The sequence below is a fragment of the Siphateles boraxobius genome, unplaced genomic scaffold, assembly GCF_051911475.1.
Source record: "Siphateles boraxobius isolate OS27281-9 unplaced genomic scaffold, OSU_SipBor_1 19, whole genome shotgun sequence".
Lineage (NCBI taxonomy): Eukaryota > Metazoa > Chordata > Actinopteri > Cypriniformes > Leuciscidae > Siphateles > Siphateles boraxobius.
In genome coordinates, this window is record NW_027508799.1 from 29,860,387 (window position 1) to 29,884,890 (window position 24,504).

Consider the following 24,504-nt stretch of genomic DNA (forward strand, 5'->3'; position numbering starts at 1 on the left):
CCAACATGCAACAAATCCTGATAAATATCACCTTAGCTGATTTTCTGTCAATCTGTATACTAAAATATGCAAAAGTCTCAAAATAAAAGCAAAAATACTTCTTGGTCATGTAGGGATTTGTAACGCGTGTATGTTTGTTTCTAGAAATGCCTGCGATTGGACCTTGAGGCTCCAGTGTGGGTTTGTAAGCAGCGAGTTCTGGTCACTCTGACACAAAGCCTGACCGACGTGCTTAACTATGGCCTCTACCTCCCTGCCTTTAATGGGCGCGCCGGAAAGTTCCTCGATGAGGAGAGATTGCTCAGGGAGTATCCTCTCCCTACGATCACACCTGTACCATACCTAGAGGTGCACATACTCCCCCTTCGGCATCCCACGATGCTTTAGATCTCTGACTAATGATATTATTGGCTCAGGTTGCTGTTATTATCATTTACCTGTCAATTCATTTGTGTGACTTCAGTTCCGTTACAAGAGGCGTGTTTACACTCAGAGCCATGTAGATGACAAGCAACTGGCCAAACTACATACCAAGGTAACGTCTAACATGCATGTACACTACCGTTAAAATGTTTGTTGTTGGTAAGAATACTTATATTCAGCAAGGATGCATTAAATTGGTCAAAAGTAACAGTAAAGACATTAATGTTACAAAAGTTCTCAATTTCAAATAAGTTCTATTCATTTGAACTTTTTTATTCAAAGAATCATGAAAAAAGCAGCACAACTATGTTCAACATCAATAACATAATAATGATAAGAAGAAGAAGAAGAAGAAATGTTTCTTGAGCAGCAAATCAGCATATTAGACTGATTTCTGAAGGATCATGTGACACTGAAAACTGGACTAATGATGCTGAAAATTCAGCTTTGATCACAGGAATAAATTACATTTTGAAATGGAGAACATCATTGTGATTAAAAATAACAGTTTCATGGTATTACTGTGTTTACTGTATTTTTCATCAAATAAATGCAGCCTTGGTTTGCATAAGAGACTTCTTTTAAAAACATTTTTAAAAATCTTACCATCCCCAAACGTTTGTACGATAGTGTATATTTATAAATAATTCTATTGTTAAAAAAACGGATATTTTCCATTAAAAATCGTTATCTGGAACAAGCTGTAAGCTATTGTTTTTAGTCCTAAAAAATAGCATGTGTTTCTGTGACAGTTCTAGACTCAACTCCAAGTAGAGTCAATGCTTCTTTTTTTAGCCAAATCAAAAAAACTAGCTAAAACACTCTTTGTCTGTGAATTCAGGTTTGCTGACATGTCTTTAAAGCATGGGTTTGGGAAAGAGGACATGTGGTTCAAGTTAGTAAAATGGCAGAAGTTAGCAAACAAATTTGAATTGCTTACAGCACCTTTAAAAGGGCAATAACCTACAGTTTGACTGCATTATTTTTTTTTAGCCCACTTGTGTTTGTCAAGGTTTCTTGCAGGAAAAACTGAATTTAATTTTACATTACTGTTTTCTGACTAGAATTGTACAGACTATTTTGCTACTACATCTTTAAGATATGTGAATGAGCTATCTGTTATGATTGGCTAATCTTTATGCATTTGTAATGAGCAACTTCCATTCATTTTTTATTTTTGCATCATACATCTTAGTAATGCTTAAGGCAGCTTTGCATTGTGAATGTAGTATGTTGATCACTTGTATTTTATTCGATATTTCATATAAAAACTGCTTTCCATTAAAGACCTTGAGTTACTCAAAACATTGTTGACTGGTTAGTAATCTAAGACTATTTTCCATTGTTGCCAGGCCAATTTAAAGAAGTTTATGGAGTATATACAACAGAGGTGTGTGGAGAAGGTCTGCAGGTTCCTGGAGAAAGGGCTGGACCCCAATTTTCATGATACTGAGAGCGGAGGTGATTTTATTATATTTTTAAAAATAAATTCTCCATGTGCAAGTTTGAGTATATTTCACATCACTTCCCGAACCTGCCTTCAAACGTGGTGCAATGCATCTAAAAAGCTGCCGTTTTGAACATTGGAGAAGTGCCATTTGAGAGTCTTGGCAGGAATGAGAAGATTCTCATTGAACAATAGTTTAAAATTTTGGTCTGTTCTGCACATAAAGCTATTGCATGACTTCACAAGTCACATAACCTCCTTTTTATATACGTTTAGGCAGCTTTTGGTTCTTAACCTTTTCCCCGTCAGCGTAGAATATTTTTCCCCAGAATATTTTGTCGCATGAAAATCTGAACATGCAATATATCAAAAGAAAAAACAGAGCCTTTGATTTAAAAAAAAAAAAAAAAACTTTTATTGTAGCTTAATGCATTTTATTATTATCAACACTTGAATCTGGGCAAGTTTCATAAAAAAAGCAAAATTTTGAACAAAAAGCTGAGAAAATCGTGTTGTTTTTCAAACTATGACGTGCGTAAGCAATGTTTTATCGCTTCTTTTTCACCTGTGTTTTGACCCAGAGATTCTCCACTCTTTCAGAAGATGTGAAATAGCGCATACCGCCCTACCGTAGAACAGTGAAAACACGGAAAGCCGGAAAAATCCGTCAGTGGCGGGGAAAGATTTGAATGGAGCTTAGAGAAATAAATCACAATCTACTTTCATTTTATGTAAAAGAGCAACTTCTGCCAAACATCTTATTTTGGGTTTCATAAAATACACAAAATAATACAGGGTCGGAACAACATAAGTAAAGCATGGCAAAAATTGTATTTTATTCCTTTAAAGTCTGTCTTGATTAGCATTTAGGCTTCTTTAATGAATGTAAATTAAGTACAATGCTAATCAGCCAAGGATAGTCGACAAAATTAACTAATTATATATTCGCTGAAATGGATGTGACATTTAGCATTTTTAATCATCTCCGCATGTGTGATGTTTCCAGAATCTCCTCTCACTCTCGGGGCCCAGCTGGACACTTGTGCTGAACTGATTAAGGTGTTGAGGAGCGGAGGAGCCCATCTGGACTTCAGAACCAGAGATGGCCTGACGGCCATGCACAAAGCGGTCCAAACGCACAACCATGTAGCATTGACTGTGAGTTGATGCACTTTCCCTCCCACACGCACAATCCAAAGAAAGACTCATCCTTATACAACTCATCGCAAGCTGTTGGGAGTCTGTGCACATATGTCCGTCATATTTCGTGTGCTATCCGCAGACATTGTTGGATCTGGGGGCGTCTCCAGACTATAAGGACAGTCGTGGGCTCACCCCCCTCTATCATAGTGCCATGGTCGGGGGAGACCCGTACTGCTGCGAGCTGCTGCTTTACGATCACGCACAGCTGGGCTACAGCGACGAGAACGGCTGGCAGGAGATCCATCAGGTAAAGCTCAGAACTCTCTCGTTAAACGAAGAGACAATCTCCGGTAGCATAAAGTTTCATTCTCCAGCGAGAATAAATATACCCTTTTTATGGTTTGCTACAACTGCAGCAGTGGGTGATCGGAGCGTGTGTGTTTTTGTACATTAGGCTTGTCGTCATGGAAACGTGCAGCACCTTGAGCACCTGTTATTCTATGGAGCGGAGATGAGCTCTCAGAATGCCTCAGGAAACACAGCACTACACCTGTGTGCCCTCTACAACCAGGTACACACACCCACAAATATTCACACCTTCTTAATGCCATCAGCTATGCTTTCTCCAATTATTGGGTATGTTCAGGATGGCAAACTATTTTTAAATTATGCTCACTTACAGGTTCATAACTGTGTTTACTAGGATGACAAAAAAGTTATATTTTTAGGCTGCTCTGTCTCAGCGGTCAAAAAGCTCTGATCAATGTCAACATGATTGTGATGGCCAATCAAATCAAAGTGGGCGGGGCTTACTGTTCACAGAAGACTAGTGCGAATTCCAACGCATCGCTTTAGTTTTACTACTGAAAGAGGGTGTGGTGAGATGCAAGTACCTAAACATTTAATATTTAAAAACATCAATAGAAATGTTCAATGGTATCAGTAATATCCAGAGATCCAAACTACTCAACTTGATCAAATGTTGACGTTTTTAATTGAAAATATGCTATCATTTACATGATTCATGTCAGCTATGCTGTGACAAGAAACATTTTTTTTTATATATATATTAGACATATGAATAAGAGTGAATGTGTGCATATTTCACAATAAAATATTATTGCAAATAGTTTACATTGAATATTTCATAACCATAGAACTTTTTGCCGTTCTTATTTCTTTTTATTTATTCTCTTAAATCACTTTTAATCCTTTAATTATTCAGTTCCTTTAAATGAACCCCACCCCAGTCATTACACCATTTAAAAAAAATAAACATAACAAAAATAAACATTTTACTTCGTCTGAATAGTGCCGATTTTGTGACACCGATTTCTGATGTCGTCCAAATCAGTAAGTTGTTTACTTTGTTATTCATCCAACCATTTCCACCATTTCGACCCATTCAGGACAGTTTGCAGAGCGGCTGTGAACATGATTAGGCATTATTAGGGTATCGCCAATCAGAGCGATGTGGAGTCACCATCTCCTCTAATGTGACATTTCACGGTTACCTTCACATTCATTGAAAACATGAACGCAAGGAAGGCAAAAAATACACTGCCTGCCACTAAATCTTGATCGGACAGTATCACTATAGAAAAATACTTATATTTCTAAATACTTGTTTTACTGTTGGTTTTACTGTTACCTCCCTTGCTTCCTCAGAGGAACTCTTTCACACTCATTCTGCTTTATATGCTTTTAAAAGTATAGTTGTAGTCAGTATACATACTTCGCAGTTGGCCGTATGCTAGTATTTCACTGCAATTGTTTATAGTTATTAAACTCAGCTGGGCATCAAATCACATACACATTTGCAGGGTGTTATAGCTATAATCGCTTCTGTTTCCTTTGCACTCAGCTGCTTTTTCTATGTTCCCTCTGTCATATCTATAGGAAGGCTGTGCTAGAGTTCTCCTGTTTCGAGGAGCAAATAAAGAAATCAAGAACTACAACAACCAAACAGCATTTCAGGTACCACGTCTCTCAGCTAATGTTTTGGCTCAGCACCACTCAGGGCCAGATTTACTAAACAACAGGGAAAATTAGCATGAGAGCGCAATTCCCAAAAAGCGCAGATGGAAGTGGAAAGTTCTGTGCCTGATCTACTGATGACAAATTAAAGAACTCAGACGAAGCCGGATCATTTCCATAATGACCAACGCAAATTAGTGTCTGGTTTAAGGCATGCTTTTTTGGGGCGGTAAACAATGGCGCAAATGCCAGTAAATTGACTAGCGCAAACCTTAGTAAACCACCTTGTATGATTCATTTAAACACTCTCCTCCCATAAATTTTGCGTCTGAAAAGGAAACTCCAAATGTATATGCCATAAGGTCAGCTGCAAAAAATAACCCTGCCCACGCCTGTACAACGATAATTTTTCACTGCATCTCTTTAGTAAATCCTGACAGTAGGGTTTGCGCTGGCACAAGCTGTTAGTAAATCTGGCCCACAGTCTTTAATGGGATAGCTCCCTTTACTATTCCTTAAATCAAGTGCTCTTGATATGTTAAATTATTTTTCTGGTAGGTTGCCATCATCGCAGGGAACTTTGACCTGGCAGAAATCATCAAGATCCATAAAACCTCAGATGTTGGTGAGTTGATCAGGATTCAGATTGAACTGTTTGAAACATCAGGCCTTAAATCTTGGGTCTATTTTACTCGGCACCACAACACGACATAAACTTAGGCTGTCTATATCAAATCCATTTAATCCAATCCAAATCCATTATTGGGTAACATTTAAGATAAAACCACAATTTATTATGTAGTCTAGTGGATGCAGCACAGTGCTCCTTTCAGAATAAAAGTAGAAATGACAACATAAGAGCGTTTTATCATATGAAGCGGCACGAAACTAGTAATTTCATCACACAATGCGTCAAAACAATCCATAATTGGATGATATCTTTTTATTTAAAACAGTCAGTCTGAATGTGCAAGATTTTGATCTGGCTATTGTTTCTATCAGTGCGCTTTACAATAAGTGATGTAAACTGTTTGTCATACTAGTATATGTGGGCTAATCTCTTTATGATTTGTGTGTGTTTCTCTTTTGTAAATCTCAGTCATGCTCTGTGTGATGTAATCTGTGAGTCATCTGTAATTTATGTGTAATCTAAGTGTGTTTCATGTGCTGATCTCTGTGTCCAGTCTTCATGATGTATTCTCACCAGTGCAATCCCCACTTTGTGTGTTTTTTTGTGTTTTTTTACCCCACAGGTTGTGGCTCTATACACCTGCAGCTTTGATTTGACTCAATACTAAATGAGATCTTGTTTAAAGTGGTCATATCATGAGGAATCAAATTTCATTCGGTATACTAAAACGGCATCTTTCCAAACGGTATAATAATACAGATAATACAGTTGAGTTCATATTATATAGTGGTGCAGGGATGATGTATTTTTGTAGCACTTCCGTTTCCATCGTCCTGAATCGTTTTTTAAATGTTTTTTTTAAATGCCAGAGGTTTCAAGCTCAAGATATTTTCATGTTTTACTCAAAGATATAAAATACATTAGTAAAACCCTTGTGTGTTATTTTTTAAAGCTTTTCCTGTAAAAGGCGGTTGCTCAATAAGCGGCTAAATGGGACTACAGAGGTTTTCAAGGACATTCAGCTGAACAAATAATCATTTGTGTGTTTCTTATCACGCTCTTGTAAACTATTATGACTTTCAGGATAAATGTTTTTAAACGAAGACTGAAAGAGTTCTCAGAAGCTTAGTGATGGTGACGTCAAAGTCATGTGACCATGGTGTATTTTGTTTAGCTTTTTATTTGTATAATTACGGCTCAAACTTCATAAAAGTTATGTTCATTTGCGAAGATTATCACGATGAACAAAACATGAAAGAATCATAAGCTTTTGCTAAATCACAGACCATAATTTCTGCAATAATCCAAAAGCCAATGGAATGATCCTGTTGTGTTTTTGTCGAGGAAACCAGGGTGATGCAATTTTCCGGGTTGGCCGTCAATAATACATCACTCCTGCGCCACTCTATTTGAGTTCCCAACCACAGCTGCTCAGAGCATGCTGGGAAAACAAGAACTCACTGTACCTTTTTGCATTTTGTAAAAAACAGTAGGCAGGGAAAAACCAGAAACTTTTTCATAACTATCACTAAAGGCTAGAAACAATCTTTGACATTTAAGGAGGCAGCAAACATTATTAAGAACCAATGGTGTGTAATCATATAAATATTTTATGTATAATAGCATCTTCTGGACAGTATTAAACAACAACAGCCTATAACCTATTCTACCATATTTACATCCAAGTCTTAAAAGGTTCAGTAGCAAACCTGCTCATTTAATTATAAGGATCAGAAAGAGGGTGGAAAATGGGGATGAAAACTAAATTATTGTGTATTTGATATGTTTTAGGTGTGATATGACCTCTTTAATAAAGTCTGACTTTATGTATGATATTTATGTCAATAAAGCGTGAACCATCAAGGACATGGCAGTCCTTTTTATACATTTTTATAAGTTCCCTCTGTTTCAATAAAAATGAATTGGAGGCATTACATATATTCTTAAACAGCAGCCATATGCGTCTAAGCTGTGGTTCACAGATGAGGTTCTTAGGCTTTGGGTTATAATGAGTGATTCCTCTCTATCCCAGCCTGATAGAGGTTAATCTGTTCTGCTAGTTCTTTTCTTTATGATAGTCTTGGACATATCCATTCCAGTATCCTGGAGAGTGCTCTTGATCCATTTGACAGGCGTAAATGGGTTTCATTCAGAACTGATAGGATTCTTCAGGAATCCATTACAGTGGTCATTCTGGTCTAGCGGGTCACTTGATGTTACTGCAGTTTTTCGATGATTTAGGCAACTACTTTCTTAACGGCACACCATTTGATCCATTTGAGATGTGTTTTTTTCTTTTGTGTCCTTTTCCCAAAAATTGTAAACACTTTTTCTATCAAAACATTGCTTAGTTTAAATGTCCGACACAACGGGATAATAGAAAAACTGGATATTAAAACGACTGCAATTTCCAAATGGTTCTTGGTTTAAGGATCTAAGTGTGTGTGTGTGTGTGTGTGTGTGTGTGTGTGTGTGTGTGTGTGTGTGTGTGTGTGTGTGTGTGTGTGTGTGTGTGTGTGTGTGTGTGTGTGTGTGTGTGTGTAAACAAGGCATTAACCATTGAACATTGGGGGGGGGCACATTTTTTATTTAAGGGATTTAAGGGGTTTAAGGGAATAAAGAAAAATAAATAAGAATAGTTATTAGAATAAGTTATTCTTTGTCTAATTGTTGTAGTTGTGAAGTAATTAATTGCAAGACACATGCACTCTTATTCGTGTCATGTCAAAAACACAAAACGTTTCTTGTCTCATCATATTCAGTTATGAATTACATGTCATGTAAATTATAGCATATTTTCAATTCAAAACACCAAAATTTCCTTAAGAAATACATGATTGGATATTACTGCCTGTCGCTGAATATTTCTTTGGTAAATTTCTAACAGTTGTAAAATATTAAATTTTAAGCTGCTTACACCTTACCACACACTGTTTCCCTGTTAAAACTAAAGTGTTAAAACTAAAGTGTCCAAACGAAGCGTTGGAATTCGCACTAGTCTTCTGGAACAGTAAGCCCCGCCTTCTTTGATTTGATTGGCCATCGCGATCATGTTGACATTGATCAGAGCTGTTTGACTGCTGAGACAGACCAGCCTTAAAATGTAACTTTTCAAACTTTTTGTCATCCTAACCCGCAATTGGGCCATTTCTAATGGTGGTTACGGCCTTGTATGTAAATATATAAAAAAATAAAAGTGCACTTTAATAAATGTAATCTGCAGTGGTATGAGCCAAATTGTGTTACAGTACAAAATACTTATTATTTCCTTTTCCATAAGTGATTTGTGCGTTGTTAATCTTTTGTTATGTGCATGTCTGATATCTTCCACAAATTTACATGGTTTTATATTATAAGCATGGAGATTTCTCAAAATATAGCAATATAGATGTGAGTAGGCTCTATGTTTTTTTAGGAAGAATGCATAACTATTTACATGCCGCTGTTTTCCTGTAAAAGTGCCTTTCAGGGAGACTCCTTCTTATTCGTCTCGGCGGCGTGTGGTCTGCATATCCCCACGTCGCTCTCTAATGCGATCGGCCAGTGATAACGCTCTAGATGAGAGTCTGCCAGCTCCCTCTCCGGCCCCCTCCCTTCGCAGCCTGCCCCCCCTGGAGCCCGACGACACCGGGTCGTCCCAGCGCAGCCCCCAGACTGCTCACACACACACACGCAGCCTCAGGAGACACACCCGCTCAGGAGGACACCTCAGGTGTGGAGTCAGCCTTGATTAAAGAAATGTTTCTCCAAACCAATATGTTTTTTTTCTATTGAACACAAAGTGAGATATTTAGCTAAATGCCCACGCTGCTCTTTTCCATAAAAGTGTTGTTGATTTTAAAGGGTAGGCTAGCCCAAAAATGAAAATTCTGTCATATGGATTACTTGAATGATGTCTTCACTACCTTTCTGGGGCTTGTAAGTGGTTGTTGCATAGCTGTCAATGGAGGCACAGAAAGCTCTCAGATTTCAGTAAAAAGATCTTTATTTGTGTTCGGAAGATGAATGCAAGTCTTACGGGTTTGGAACGACATCATCTGTAAATGATGACGGAATTTTCATTTTTGGGTGAACTAACCCTTTAATGTCACTTTCAAAATAAAAATAAGCTTTTAAGAATATATTTTTTAAATATTATTTATATTTTGATTGATTGATTGATTTTATAAGTTTAGAAAAACTATTGCTAATCTGATCGTAATTATGTCAAGTTTACATTAATGTAACGTATGGATATTATAATTGTAATATGAATAATAAAAATAAAATAATAATAATATGGTAATTAATAAAAGTTTTGTTTAATAACCTGACATAAAAGAGGATATTGACCTCAGAGCTGGTTGTTAATCACTTTTGGACATACGTTTGCATACTGCAGTCCTGGAAGTCCCGTACAGAGAGAGCCGAGTCCTCCTGCCGTGTCTCGAGGGCCCAAGCGGCGACTGTACAGTGCGGTGCCCGGCCGAACCTTCATCGCCGTTAGTTCTCATTCGCCACAGGGCGAGGGTGAGATCACACTCAACCGAGGAGAGAGGGTCAAAGGTCAGTAGCTCTGTGTGGGATGCAGCAAAAAGATCACACTTTTATGCTGAAGGTTGCTATGATCTGTGTCATTCTGAATAGGAGTGTTTCTTCAACTAAGTGCACTTTTGGTCCGGCGGACTTTTAGAAATGAAACAAAATTCTCCAGTCTATTAAATTTGTTTACTCACAATGTTGAATATACACTGTAAAAAAAAATATATGATCAATAAGTTATGACAACATATGTTTTTGCATTGTCTTAACATCAATTATAACAAACAAAATAAGTTAAGCAACTCAACTTCAACTTTATGTTAAACAAGATTCAACTAATTTTTTTAAGTCAGTTTAATGTAATTAAAGTTGAAATTACTTAAATATCCAAGTTAATTGTACTTAAAATTTAAGGCAGCAACTTTTTTTTTTACAGTATACAGTACATGCGTTACAGGTCCTTTTTCCCCCTCTTGAACCATCATGAACATTTTTGGAATAAAATGGCTGACTGTCTTGCAAAGGCTGATTTCATAACTACAACTTTGTTTATCCTAAATACACAAATAAATAATTTTACAAAATTATGCATTGGCTGGAAATGATGTTTTCACATCTCTCATATTTTATCTCAGCCACGTCCTTCACTGTTGTCTCCTTGGTAAATAAGTACAAACTTTTGAGGAAAGAAACTGAGGGACAAATGTAATTTGTGTAAAAATTGATATGTCATGGTTTATAATTATTTCACTCTTCTCTATATATACTTTCACTCATAAAGTTATAAAATCTAATTTTTATTGATTTTTTTCCAGATTAGAATTATGATGTCTGGGTTTGGAACAAGGATAAACACATATTTATACATAAAGACTTTTTAAAAGTAACAAACTAATAGTGAATGCTTGGTTAAAACTTTAATGTGATCTTCAAATAACTAAATAAAAATGAAAAACGATAGCAAATAACTTTTTTTTTTAAACGTTTTAAAATCTGGGACTAAAAGTGCCCGCAGTTGAAGAAACACCTATATATGAAATATTTTTATTTTTACTTGCCTTCACCAGTGCTGAGCATAGGTGAAGGAGGATTCTGGGAAGGCTCTGTTAAAGGACGAACTGGCTGGTTTCCTGCTCACTGTGTAGAGGAAGTCCAGATGAGACAGTATGACCCAAGACTTGGTCAGTACACACACACGCACACATTTGAACATCTATTATTATGAGGACATTCCGTAGGCATGATGGTTTTTATACTGAGCTAATGACATTTTCTAGCCCCTAACCTTGAACCTACCCATCACAGAAACCTTTTCCCATTATTACATTTTTAATAAAAATTGTTTAGTATGTTTATTTAGCATTTTTAATTACAAAGACATTGACGGGTCCTCATAATGTAGGGGGCGTGGCCTGAACCCTGAATACACACTAGAATATAAGGACTTCTGGGTCTTCAAAATGTAGTACAAACTACACAGACAGACAGACAGACAGACAGACAGACAGACAGACAGACAGAGAGAGAGAGAGAGAGCGAGAGAGAGAGAGAGAGAGAGAGAGAGAGAGAGAGAGAGAGAGAGAGAGAGAGAGAGAGAGAGAGAGAGATGCAATCAGAGTCTAGACAAATGCATAATTTTAAAGAAGTCTGCATTATAATGTTCAAATAATGTTATTGATGTGGCCACTCTTCTGTTCTGTCACTCTTCTCTCTCTCTCTCTCTCTCTCTCTCTCTCTCTCTGTCTGTCTGTCTGTCTGTGTAGTTTGTACTACATTTTGAAGACCCAGAAGTCCTTATATTCTAGTGTGTATTCAGGGTTCAGGCCACGCCCCCTACATTATGAGGACCCGTCAATGTCTTTGTAATTCAAAATGCTAAATAAACATACTAAACAATTTTTATTAAAAATGTAATAGAGAGAGAGAGAGAGAGAGAGAGAGAGAGAGAGAGAGAGAGAGAGAGAGAGAGAGAGAGAGAGAGAGAGAGAGAGCTGCAATCAGAGTCTGCACAAAAGCATCATTTTAAAGAAGACTGCATTATAATCTTCAAATAATGTTATTGATGTGGCCACTCTTCTGTTTCTCAGAGACAAGAGAGGATCGAACCAAGAGACTTTTTAGGCACTACACTGTTGGCTCCTATGACAACTATACCTCTTACAGGTATATATACACTACACAGTATATAATGCATATTATTTATGCTGTATACTGCACATTTTCCATATGCAGTAGATCATCTGGGTGTTTTAGGCATCATCGTACTATAGCACAGTATACATACTGCAGAAATAGAATGAGTAGTATGGTAATCTCCTTTTCCAACCAATGCCTTTCTCTGTCCTTTATCCTGATTTACTTAAACATGGTGCCAGTGATGGGGATTATGGGTATTGGAGGAGGAATCTGTGAATTCTGGCAGGGCAGCACATCTAACTATTGATTTCTGTAAATCCACAGTGATTATGTTATAGAAGAAAAAAGTGCAACTTTGCAGAAGAGAGACAGCGAAGGATTCGGTTTTGTGCTTCGGGGAGCTAAAGGTCTGAAACACACACACACACACACACACACACACACACACACACACACACACACACACACACACACACACACACACACACACACACACACACACACACACACACACACACACACACACACACACACACACACACACACACACACACACACACACACACACACACACACACACACACGCGTGAGCATGAACAAAATTCACATACAGATGCAATAATTAGCTTTCTCTTATTAGCTGAAACGCCCATAGAAGAGTTCACGCCTACTCCTGCTTTTCCTGCCCTGCAATACCTGGAGTCAGTGGACCTGGAGGGGGTGGCATGGAGGGCAGGGTTAAGGACGGGGGATTTCCTCATAGAGGTATAAAATAAAACTTTGGATTTTTACACTTAAAAAGGGCTATTTCACCACTACAGAAAGAAACTTGAGAGTGTTATGTGCCAAAGCAGTGAATTAACTGATTATGGTAATATTTATTGTAATTTAATTAATGTTACTTACAGTTTACATCAGTGCATGTGAGTGTTCCCCTTATGGAAAAACAGTGGGGATATGGATCTATTTACTGGTTGTTGATTGGAAAGAGACAGGTCTAAATGTGAGTCAGAGGCTAATTGTAAGAAAGGGGCGGAGTTTAAGCTGCTTAAGGGGGCATTTACATGGAACCATTTTCAACTAAAAAAGGAAAAACTTTTCTGTTTTTAGTACATTGTTGTTGTGTAAACTTACCCTAAATGATTGGAGAAGTCCAGCACACGTCACCAGAGAAAAGTCTGTCAAAAAGTTGTTAAAAAAATTAAACATATGCATGGATTAATAATGTCATTTAATAAAGTAATTTATCTGCTGGGTTTCTACAGGTTGTGTGTTACATCTCTCTCTCTATTTCTCCCTATATCTGTCAGGTAAATGGGGTGAGTGTAGTAAAGGTGGGACATAGGCAGGTGGTATCACTGATTCGGCAAGGTGGAAGTCGGCTAGTAATGAAGGTGGTTTCTGTCACACGTAAACCTGACACTGGAGAAGTTGTCCGCAAGAAAGGTTTTTATCCTCAACTCACTTCATATATGCACACCATGCATTTTTATTTTTATTTGACTGGACTTTAAGAATTTCAAGAAAATGAGGGAATGCTGCAAAATGCTAATTTAGATATTGCATTTCCTGTGCCTCCTTATAATTAATTAGCCCCGCCACCTCCCAAGAGAGACCCAAGCACCAGCCTGACTCTCCGCTCAAAAAGCATGACTGCAGAACTGGAGGAGCTGGGTAAGACAGATGCTCATACACAGACATGGGCAGTATTTCAATTAAATATATTTTAAATACGTATTTAATTACTTTAGTGTATTTTGTAATTTGTATTTTGCAGGTGTGGAAAAAATAAAATGTAGTTTGTAACAAAATATTTTGAGGGAGTGTATTTGAGTATTTCAAATACTTAAATACTTAAGAAAAATCACCATAGTAAATGATTTTGCCATATTTTCGGTCTGATGTTAGCAATGGCAATGTCCAGGTTAGATGCACGAAAATCACGTGACACACTGTAGACCGGGCTCCCTCCAAGAAGTGAATGAGTTTTGAACACAGGAGAAGAAGTGGCGCTGCTCCTCTTAAAAATGGCATTAAAGGTGCTATCAGCGATTTCAGGCCCAAAAAAAGCCGAAACATAAATGATCACATTCATCTAATTTTTCCTAGCGATCCGGTAGCTGCTCGCCCCATTAGCATGCTGTCCAAAAACCGCGTCTAGGCTCTGAGAGCTGCACACAAAAACAATGGGTTTCACCAACCACCAAAACCTAAACAAACAGTGTTCCAACCAGTGATGCGCGGGTTGATCCAAAATGAGCGGGTGCCTACGGTTACGAGTCATCCAAAAATATTTTTAATGATATTCGGGTCGCGGTCGGTCGGGTCGTTTGAAATATAAAAAATATAAATGCCAATTAAACCTTTGTAATTTATATAGTAGGCCTACTTGACACAATTTTCTATGAAATACATAGGCCTAACTTATACTTTATTGACTGAATAACTGGCGCGAAGATGACGCACGAGCTGCCTTCTAATACAAGTGGGAAATCCTTATTTACCTTTTGAATGTTGAGCATTATTAACTTTTGAATAAATGCTGACGTAGAATGCCCGATTTCCCAACACGTTGAACTGAGCAATGCCATTGTACCATTTTAATAGGCTACTTTTAAACGCATATAGCTCAGTAATGTCAGTGTATTTTCTGAGAGGGGGCGGGATTTTTGTTGGGAAAGTCTGGGGGGAGACGCACACTTAGATTAGACTTGATAAACACATGCAGCATCTTAATTTTTAAGAAAATGAAACGAAATAAAATGAATAAATCTAGCCTTTATTACATAACACTAGGCTATATCATGCAGCATTCAGAAAAAGAACAGTTTGCGCTCCTAAGGGCTTTCACACTTTTCCAAAAGCGGCCACACTCCCCCGCACCCCAAGTTCCTATACGTCTATGGCCCAATGACGCTACGGTGAGCATTTACTACTTTTAAAAAATGCGGGTCGGGTACAATATTTTCCTTTCTTTTTTTTGCGGTCCGAGTTGCGGGCAGGTTAGTTGAAAACGTTGGTCGGGTGCGGTTTGTTTATACATTGACCCGCGCATCACTGGTTCCAACCAATCACCGACAGGGTGTTGTGAGGTTTTGCACTCGTGCACGGCTGCACGCGAAGTCGGAGCAAAACCTCACAACACCCTGTCGGTGATTTCCCCCTAGGAAAAATTAGATGAATGTGATAATTTATGTTTCGGCCTTTTTTGGGCCTGAAATCGCTGACAGCACCTTTAAGGTAAAGTGTTTTGTGAAAAATATACAGTCTACACACACACATATTGCACACTGAATGGCATTATAGAGAAAATAATTGTGCCTTATGAGATCAATGCATGTGTTGTCATTCATAAAAGGACATCATATGCCCTACTTATTATGAAACAGTGCATCTGTCGTAACTCCACTGAAATCTCCATGCTAATTAAGCAAGCGTTCACAATAAACGTATTACATATGAGAAATATTGATATTGATTTTGTATAAAACTACCACACCATTGATGTGAACTTAGCTATACATGCCATTTACGTCAGAGGGAGCTATTTCAGGCCCCGTAGAGATTTAGTGAAATTCCCATACTTTTTTATTTTGCTACTTCGCCATTTTGAATTTACACATTTATCTTATTTGTGTTATTGCTACTATTTGTTTTATTGACCTTTCAGTAATACAAAAAAAGACTTAAGATTATTGTGGGAGTATTTTTGTATTTTCAAAATACTAATTACTTGTATTTTATTTAAATACATTTTTCACATCAGTATTTTGTATTTTATTTTGTTACATTTCATGAGCCAGTATTTGTATTTTGTAACAAAATAGTTTTTGATGTATTTGTGCCCACCTCTGCTCATACATACAAACAAGCATGGATGCATACACATCCTTGCATTATGCTTGGTCTCAGATAAGTTCAAATAGATGCTATCATTATCTTTGAGGGCATGGCACAAGTTGGGTCAAATCCTCTTTTTTTCCAGGAACACTAACGGAGAAATGTATTCAAATTAATGTTTTTTCTTTCTGTGAAAATGATACAGCAATGAAAAGGGAGTGTGAATGATTGTGCAGTAATAGCTTTGTTCATTCATTGCTAATGAAAAGTGACCATCTAATGCACACATCTATGAGCTAAATCAGGAACTATAGATTTGTCCTTCTTGCCCACAAGCGTCAAGGAGAAGGAGGGGAGGTAAGATATGAAACCAGTCTCACGTTGATGATGTCATTTACTGGTTCTATATGCTGATTAGCATGAGATGTCATGAATGGATTTATCTAACCTTTTTTAGCTTGTGTGTTGTTGCCTGTGACTGCAAAAAATTGTAAAGTCGAAGTGTATATGTTTGTTTTTCTTTTTGTGGATTGTTGACAAACTAGCTAAGCTGTTATGTATGTGTTTTGTGATGTATTTGTGAGTGTATATTTGTTTTAGCTTTCCTTCAGTTCAGACTATGTATATTATACACATGGGATATGTGTATTTTATGAGGCAGTTATTGATTGTGTTTGGCCTTCTGTGATTTGATCAGAGGAAGGACCAGAATACTGGTCAGGAATGTGTATTAAGTGTTTCCGTATGTGTGTGCATCTGTGTGTATCCTTCACAGAGAAGTTGGATGAGATGTTGAGTTCGCCCAAAGAACCGGTTGTAGTGATGAGGCCACGCCCTGCAGATGTAGACACCAGAGCAGCCACTGTGAAACAGAGACCGATAAGTCGCCGCATAACACAGGCTGAGATCAGTGTGAGTCTAAAACACAAACATACACCATTTAAAAATACAAAGTCTAGTTGGTTTATATATACATAAATATTACAAAATAATATAAAAAAAAACCTTCTTAAAGTATTTTAATTATAATACTTTAAAATTATATAAAATATTCTATAAACAAAATAAAACCATTAATATAAGGTCATAATAACCATTAAAAAAAAACATAATATACGAGAACAAGAGCCCTTGTTATGACAAGAGGTAATTTCTGACATACTATGCATAGTTTGCAACAGATGGTACACATCACCACTGTAGCACAGTAGCCAAATTGTGTCAGTAAAGATTTGGCTGGCGATCAGTTTTTGCTTATAATGCATATTGTCTTTAGGTTAGAAAAAATTAATTTGCAGTGATGGCATTTTCTGTTTATTTCTTTGATAGCTGATTAATCAGAAACTGTGATTTGTTTGTTGTTCTGACAGTAACTGTATTCTGGCCAATATTTGACCATGTATTGTTTTTGTTTTTGTGTGTAGTCTCTGTTAGAGAGGCAGGGTATAAGTGCAGTATCCTTGGCTGTGGACAAAAGTCACATGCAGCTGCCTCGGGGAATGTCAAGAACCAAGTCATTTGGTAATGTGTCATTTGGGATGTACATACACAAATACAAACAATCTTACACATTTTTCCTTTTCATAAATGTAAACTAATGATACACCAACATAAAAAGAGCTATTGATCACCAGAGTTCTGATCTTTGTTCTAAACAATACAGCCACTGTCTCACAGAGAATTGTTTTATAGGTGCCCCTGAAGATGAGAGAATCGCGGCCCTGATTGGAGAGCATCGCTTTCCAAGAAGCTCCTCAATGACCGACAGCTTTAGACAAGATAGTATTCCACCACCTCCACAGACAGCCCCTCCACCACCTCCAACTCCCTACTTTCTTGATTCAGGCCCACCTCCATCCTTTCTTCCACCTCCTCCCCCTTCTCGCGCTGCCAACCAGAGTCGTTCAAGCTTCCGCCCGGGAGCAGAGCCCAAAATCCATGGCCCAGTCACGACAGACCGCCAGCGAAAAACACGCTCCATGATCATTCTTCAGGACACCGCCCATTTGCCAGTGGAGCCTGCCCCTATTGCAAGACCTCAAACGCCTACCTCTGGTGCGGTTCCTCCTGAACGTGGTCGTAGGCGTGGACCACCTGTAGAGAATCCGTATGCTAACGTAGGTCGTCTAAGTGCTGTCTATACTCCTACCAAGCCCCAGCGTAGAAAAAGCCCACTAGTCAAACAAGGACCAGTTGAGGAGGGAGCTGCTGCTCAGACTAGTAGAGACCCTTCTCCTTTGGGAGGGTTACGGATTCCCCACAGCAGCCGAGCGGAGCAGTTCCAACAGCAGGTTCTCTCGGAGCGAGCTAGAATCATACCTCCTGGGGCCCGACGCAGACCCAGTGTTTTCCTATCTGTAGAAGGGGGCGCAACAGAGCCGCAGACAACCCCATTGCTTTCTCAGTCCCACTCAGTGGATGAGTTGGCTGAGTTGCCTCCACCGGCACCAATGCTCTCCCCTGGCCCACCACCAGGGGGCACCACTTTTATACACCCTCTAACAGGTCGACCACTGGATCCTTCCTCACCTTTAGCACTTGCACTGGCTGCACGAGAACGTGCCCTTAGTGGCCGGAATACACCCACTCCCACACCTTCGCCTACACCTTCACCCACTCAAGGCCGAGCAGTAGAAAGACCCGAGACAGAAGGAGGAGCGACACCACCTGCTCCTCTCGAGGCTCCTCCATCTAATTCCTGGAGAGACGAACCGGTCAGCATCACAGAAACAGCAAGCCAAGTGACTAGCGGTAGCCCTGGGTCTGGACGAAGCCTGGAAGAGGCACTTGCCACACCCAGCGTGCAAGGTGTTCAACCTGCACTGATGGATACAGAACATACCCCACCGGCAGTCCCACCCACTCTACCTTCCCCTGCCCCTACCCTCTCAAATCTGACTGCTCGGAGTCTGACAATGAGCTCAGAGGAGGAAGCAGAGCCATACACGGTGACACTTCCACCTGCGTTGCTGTCATCTAGTGATGAGGAAACCAGAGAGGAGCTTCGGAAGATAGGCCTCGTGCCACCCCCTCAACCCTTTGCCAATGGCCTTCTAATTAAAGAAACACCCAAAGCCACTCTAAGCATTTCATCTAGCGGATCACGGCCATCCATTGCCAAGACCTCCTCTGGGAAAGCAAGCGATTCGACGGCAGACTCTGGGGTTGAAGACCCACATATGGAGACCACCAGTACTGTTTCCACAGTCTCCAGCATGTCCACTTTGTCTTCAGAGAGCACAGACTCCGCTCATGCAAGCAAACCACGTTGTGGGGTGGGGCGTGGTCGCCCCGCTCATCTCAGGGACCCACTGCTTAAACAGTCATCAGACAGTGAGTTGCTTCCACACCCACCCAGCACAGGCCCTAGCCGTCCACGCTACCTATTCCAAAGACGCTCCAAACTCTGGGGGGAGGAGCCCCGGGCCCAGATGAGTGGGTCAGATGAAAGTCGGCCTGCTGCTATGGGAGCAGAGTTGCTAGGCAAAGACTCTCATTCACTGGGGGAGGAGCCACCAATGGGAGCACCACTTGACCCTGGCAGGAGATCACCTGTGGGAGGTGCCAGGTAGGAAAGACCTGTTAAATTTTGTACCAACATAACAACAGCAACACATTCTGCACACCTGCATGAAACACAGCACAACTTTCAATATAATTTAGCAATACACCCACTTGATTTTTGACACCCTTAGACACACACCTGGTTAGACTGCCTTTCCATAACACACATGTGTGTGTGTGTGTCTGTATGTCCTTGCAGATGTGAGGAGATTGGAGGAGAGAGTAAATCGTAGGTTTTTAGCTCTGTGGGTAAAAACAACTCCTTGTCTAACTAACTTTCACTAAACCCCTTACTGCAGCCGTTAATCAAGCTGCAAATGCTACTATGGGCTTGTCTTAAAGGCTTATGGTAGTTCATTATGCAGTAACTGAGGCATTTCAGCTTCTGTCTGTCTTTGCGCAACGAAACTGGAATTTTCAGTGTACCACTGAGGGGAAATCAAATTGCTTTTTAATAAAAATTAAATGAAACTAATGTTAAATCTACATTTAGTTTATATTGCTGCATTGGTTGTGGTAAGTTTATTGCAGCAAGTTTGGATGTTTACAAAATGAATACCAAAAGCATGCTGTGGTGGAAATACTGTGATATGCTAATGCACCAATTCTTTATACCCTTTCTGAGGACTCCAGTTTTATATTAACTGCTCTAACTGTCATTTTATTGCATTAAGTTCTCACTGCATGCTTTGCACTATTTAAACTTTCACAAACCCCAAATACTTATACAGCATTGGATCCACTTTCCTTTTCGCTCACATTAGCATCCCAGAAGTTTCCCAAAAAGTACTGCAGTTAAAACTCTTCCTTTGTTTACTTTTTTGCTTAAGCTACATCTTCCTCTCTCTTATTTGTCTTCATTTTTTCACTCTCTCTCTTAGACTCTTTAGTAGTTTAGGGGAGCTTCACACCATCTCTCAGAGGAGTTACGGCACCACCTTCACAATCCGGCCTGGCAGCCGATACCCAGTGACCCGTAGGACTCCAAGCCCTGGAGCCACCCCTGAACGGAGTGAACCATTGGGGCCTGTCCGTACATTCGGCCCACATCACCACCATCACACTATACTCAAGTCTTCTAGCCTAAGTTTGCCCCAGGAGCCCAAGGAGGTGCGTTTTGTCATGAGGAGCGCCAGCGCTCGAGCCCGCAGCCGTTCTCCATCCCCCTCACCATGCGCCTCCCCCTGCCCCTCACCGGTACTGGGAGCCCCTCTCCTGGCCCTGCGACCATTCAGACAGCGCCCCCTAAGCCTGTGGAGTAAGTATGATGTGGGAGAGTGGCTAGAGAGCGTGGGATTAGGGGAACATCGAGCCCGCTTTTTGGAGCACGAGATTGAAGGCGCCCACCTGCCTGCCCTGACCAAGGACGATCTGGCCGAATTAGGGGTGACGCGGGTGGGACACCGAATGAACATCGAACGTGCACTGAAGCAGTTGCTAGAGAGTTGAAGAGAGTCCAAATGCAGGATATAGTTCTATCATAAAATAATTTAATAATTTAACTTGTTCCAAAGTCTAAAACCATAGATTCCAACCCACTTTTTTTAGCATTGCACAGCCCTTACATAATATAGATTTTACCCCTGATTTAACACCCACAAAATCTATCATGTTTCTTCACTAGTTTGCCACCTACTAAGAGTAAAAAAAAACATGCTGGACAGGAGTGTGGACCTACTGCGCAATATCAACTATTTTCAGCTACAGGTTGAACTGGCCATATTTCAAATGGGTCTTCTGCACAATAACAAATGATATAGCCAGCAAGCAGCCATTTCCTTCTCATGCCATGTTTTACAGTCAAATGATGATGAGGAAGGTGTGGCAAATCCCACTGACTGCTCTCACATTAACATAGGAATATCTTCACCATCTGCAATTGTGTGCATTTCCTGCTTCCAGGAGAGAGACTTCTGAATTTTAGAAAGCAGTGTCAACTTGGGTATAAAAGAAAATAGAAGAGTTTAAACCTCTCCTGTAAACTATACCAATGCTTCCAAGTGCCCAGAATTTACAGTATGTTCACAGACCATTTTACAACTCAACAGTAGATAGCCATGTTAATGGTGATTGTAAGATGCACTGCAGCAACTGGACTTGGCATGTGAATGCAACATGTCCAAGTAAGAAAGGATCTGACAATCTGCCCTAAACCAGGAGGGAAAAAAAACTTCTCCCAATACAATACAAGTGTGGCCTTGAGGTAATACTGCCGCCATCTAAAATTTGTTAAAGATAGATATTTTCAATCAGTACATTCAATTTTATATGTATATGATATATATGGAGTTATATACAGTATATATTCAAAAAAGAATGTATGAGAATAAGGTGAGATATACTTGTCTTATACCCTGTGAGATTGTGTCATATTTGGTCTTACTTTATATTTGTTATTTTATTTGTCAATCAACCAATACCCAAGCACAAACACAGTTACTCTTTTTTCCCCCATGGTATAACTTGTGATTTGTGAGTTATAAACATAATCTTTGGACTAGTTCATGGTAAGTTATTTAAGAACTTAATTACGGGCGGACATTTTTTGTCTATTATGAATAAATGCTCGGTAAGTCTGTATGTAGAATGACTGTTTTGTTTAAACAGAGGATTTGAAATACCAGGGGATTTAGGTATACATTTATTTGTTACCTTTTGTATCTGATAACTAATAATAATCAGTTTATCATTTCATGCTGATCAATTTGTGAATTTAAGACGTAACAACATTTCTTTGACATGGTCTATTTGGTTACGTATTGTGGAATTACTCATATGGGATTTAATTCTTATCGAGGCTTTCAGTTTAGAACATTACAAGCAAAATATGCTACCTAAGGGCTTTTAACAGACAAATTAAACAGTGTTATTAAAAATCTGTTTCAATGCAGACTGGCGAATTTGTCTGATCCCCAGTTATAGGAAAGTCTACAACTTAAAGTAATAATGTGGCACATGCCTCATGCTTACGGGCCTTAAACACCAGTGTGGCCCTGACCCTTAATGACCCCATTTGTGCAAACAGGTGTGACCAAATTACTAAAAGTAATCTGAATACAAGCATATCTACTGTGAATATAGAATTATTTTTCTCAATACCCAAGATTGTCATATAATCAAGCAAATTTTGAGATTATATTGTGTCAAAATTATCTGGTAACTGGCTTGACTGGTTTATTGTGTTTGATAAGATGGAACAGTAAGCGTTGCTGTGGTTTACACATTTAACTAGTTAAACTCTGCCAACAGAGGGGAAAAATCCTCACACTTGTCTCTCCTCCGGTTGGTCAATTTGCACAAAGATGTGGGTGCTACTGTTTATAAGCCATCTGCATAAAATATTACTGTACTTCCCTCATCTGTCCCTGTCCTTCTCCCTCTCTTCCGATCCTCACTCACTTACACTCTCAAAGACAATTATGTAATTAATTACAGCAGCCATGTTCTTTTAGTTTACTACTTTCAGGAGCTCTCTCTCCTATTGTTGACACCTTTTTTGTATTCTTTGTTGGATGAAGTGATTTGAGGATCAAGTTTTGGAAATGTTTGCTTTAAAATGAGAAAATGTACCCAAAAAATATAATTTGACTTGTCTGTTATTAAAGATCATTTCTCAGGCTGTGGGGATTAATGAAATAATACATCATTCTTCTGTGGAGCAAAAGATGAGGGTCGGATTTTTTCCTCTATACTTTTTAGAACTCTAGAATGTATCCAAACACATTTTCCACTTTTTTTTAAATATTTTTTGTGAGCCAAATTAAATGTATAAAAATAGAAAATTTGCCTATTATAAGAACAGATGTCTAAATTCTACTAATTAATTCTAAACACTTGCTATGTTGAATACCAATCACGAAAGAAAATGCAAGTTTCTGTAATAGTGCTTATATACTGAGAGTACATTAAATCCAATACTGCAGAGACACCAAAGGTTAAAACGTTACATAATTGAGAAATCAGAGTAAATATAAAAAATTAAAGAACTACATGGAAAGATGTTATGTAATTATCAATATTCAGCGATAGTCCAGCCTGCATGTCTTAAATGATTATAGGGCTGGATATTGACACAAATCTGCAGTGGTCTGCAGTGTTCCTATCACGCTCCACACTATCACTTGGTAGGTCTCAAGTGTTTCGCTAAATAACTTGTTCCACTAGCTTATTTCCTGCGCAGGAATAATCGACAAACAGACTTCAGCAAATATCCTTTAAATGCTTTAATCACGGCTGGGAGAGTAAGTTACTCAAGCAGTTCTCAGAGCATCTCTCCCAAGAAGAAGCTTAAAAGCTAGGCCGGAGGATCTCAGACAAATTCCATTGAGAATCCCACCAGTTAACACGGATACAACAGTTTTTATAGAATAGGGAGGTATGGCAAAATGACATGAATTTGATTGTTTTCTTCATATGCAAACCTTTCTGTTACTAGTTAAAGCAAACTTTGTTTTAATGATTAACTTCATTGTTGATCTCAAGGTTCTAATCAGTCATCTGTCTAGTTTCATTTCCCATGTTATTTTTTACACTCAACAGGGGTATGGAAACATAAGTTAGGCCAACAACATTCAAGAACACAGAACAGAATGTTTTAGTACATGGTGTTTCAAAGTGTTAGTAGGCTATGTTAGATAAGGTTAATTGTTAGAAACATGGTTAGTTTAATATTCCGTTTAAAATTTCCACCACAGTGTGTAATATGGTGAAGATGTTAGCAAAAATCTCCTCTCTAGACTTCATTTTTCTAGCTGACTAACAAGTTGGTCATTGAATGGCTATTCTAAGGTAAATTTACGTTGTTCTCATGCTGTTTTATCGA

General features: G+C 38.9%; 1 protein-coding gene across 8 annotated transcripts in view; it reads left to right on the forward strand.

Annotated features, from left to right (window-relative positions):
- The window catches only part of shank3b (SH3 and multiple ankyrin repeat domains 3b), a 31,502-nt gene extending 8,184 nt beyond the window's left edge, over positions 1-23,318 (forward strand). For 2 of the 8 annotated variants that reach the window (XM_077234918.1, XM_077234917.1), the window contains exons 3-23: positions 145-348; positions 464-535; positions 1,776-1,884; positions 2,877-3,028; positions 3,153-3,320; positions 3,468-3,584; positions 4,913-4,990; positions 5,549-5,615; positions 9,081-9,333; positions 10,003-10,166; positions 11,210-11,323; positions 12,230-12,305; positions 12,603-12,685; positions 12,919-13,043; positions 13,589-13,724; positions 13,872-13,952; positions 16,894-17,030; positions 17,543-17,639; positions 17,811-19,686; positions 19,882-19,927; positions 20,564-23,318. In XM_077234918.1, the coding sequence (XP_077091033.1) occupies positions 145-348; positions 464-535; positions 1,776-1,884; positions 2,877-3,028; positions 3,153-3,320; positions 3,468-3,584; positions 4,913-4,990; positions 5,549-5,615; positions 9,081-9,333; positions 10,003-10,166; positions 11,210-11,323; positions 12,230-12,305; positions 12,603-12,685; positions 12,919-13,043; positions 13,589-13,724; positions 13,872-13,952; positions 16,894-17,030; positions 17,543-17,639; positions 17,811-19,686; positions 19,882-19,915 (4,143 nt within the window). In that variant the 3' untranslated portion in view covers positions 19,916-19,927; positions 20,564-23,318. Of the gene's footprint in view, positions 1-144; positions 349-463; positions 536-1,775; positions 1,885-2,876; positions 3,029-3,152; positions 3,321-3,467; positions 3,585-4,912; positions 4,991-5,548; positions 5,616-9,080; positions 9,334-10,002; positions 10,167-11,209; positions 11,324-12,229; positions 12,306-12,602; positions 12,686-12,918; positions 13,044-13,588; positions 13,725-13,871; positions 13,953-16,454; positions 16,476-16,893; positions 17,031-17,542; positions 17,640-17,810; positions 19,687-19,881; positions 19,932-20,563 lie in introns of all 8 variants that reach the window. The other 6 variants (XM_077234914.1, XM_077234913.1, XM_077234912.1 and 3 more) reach the window with 5 other exon arrangements.
- The last annotated feature ends 1,186 nt before the right edge of the window (positions 23,319-24,504 follow it).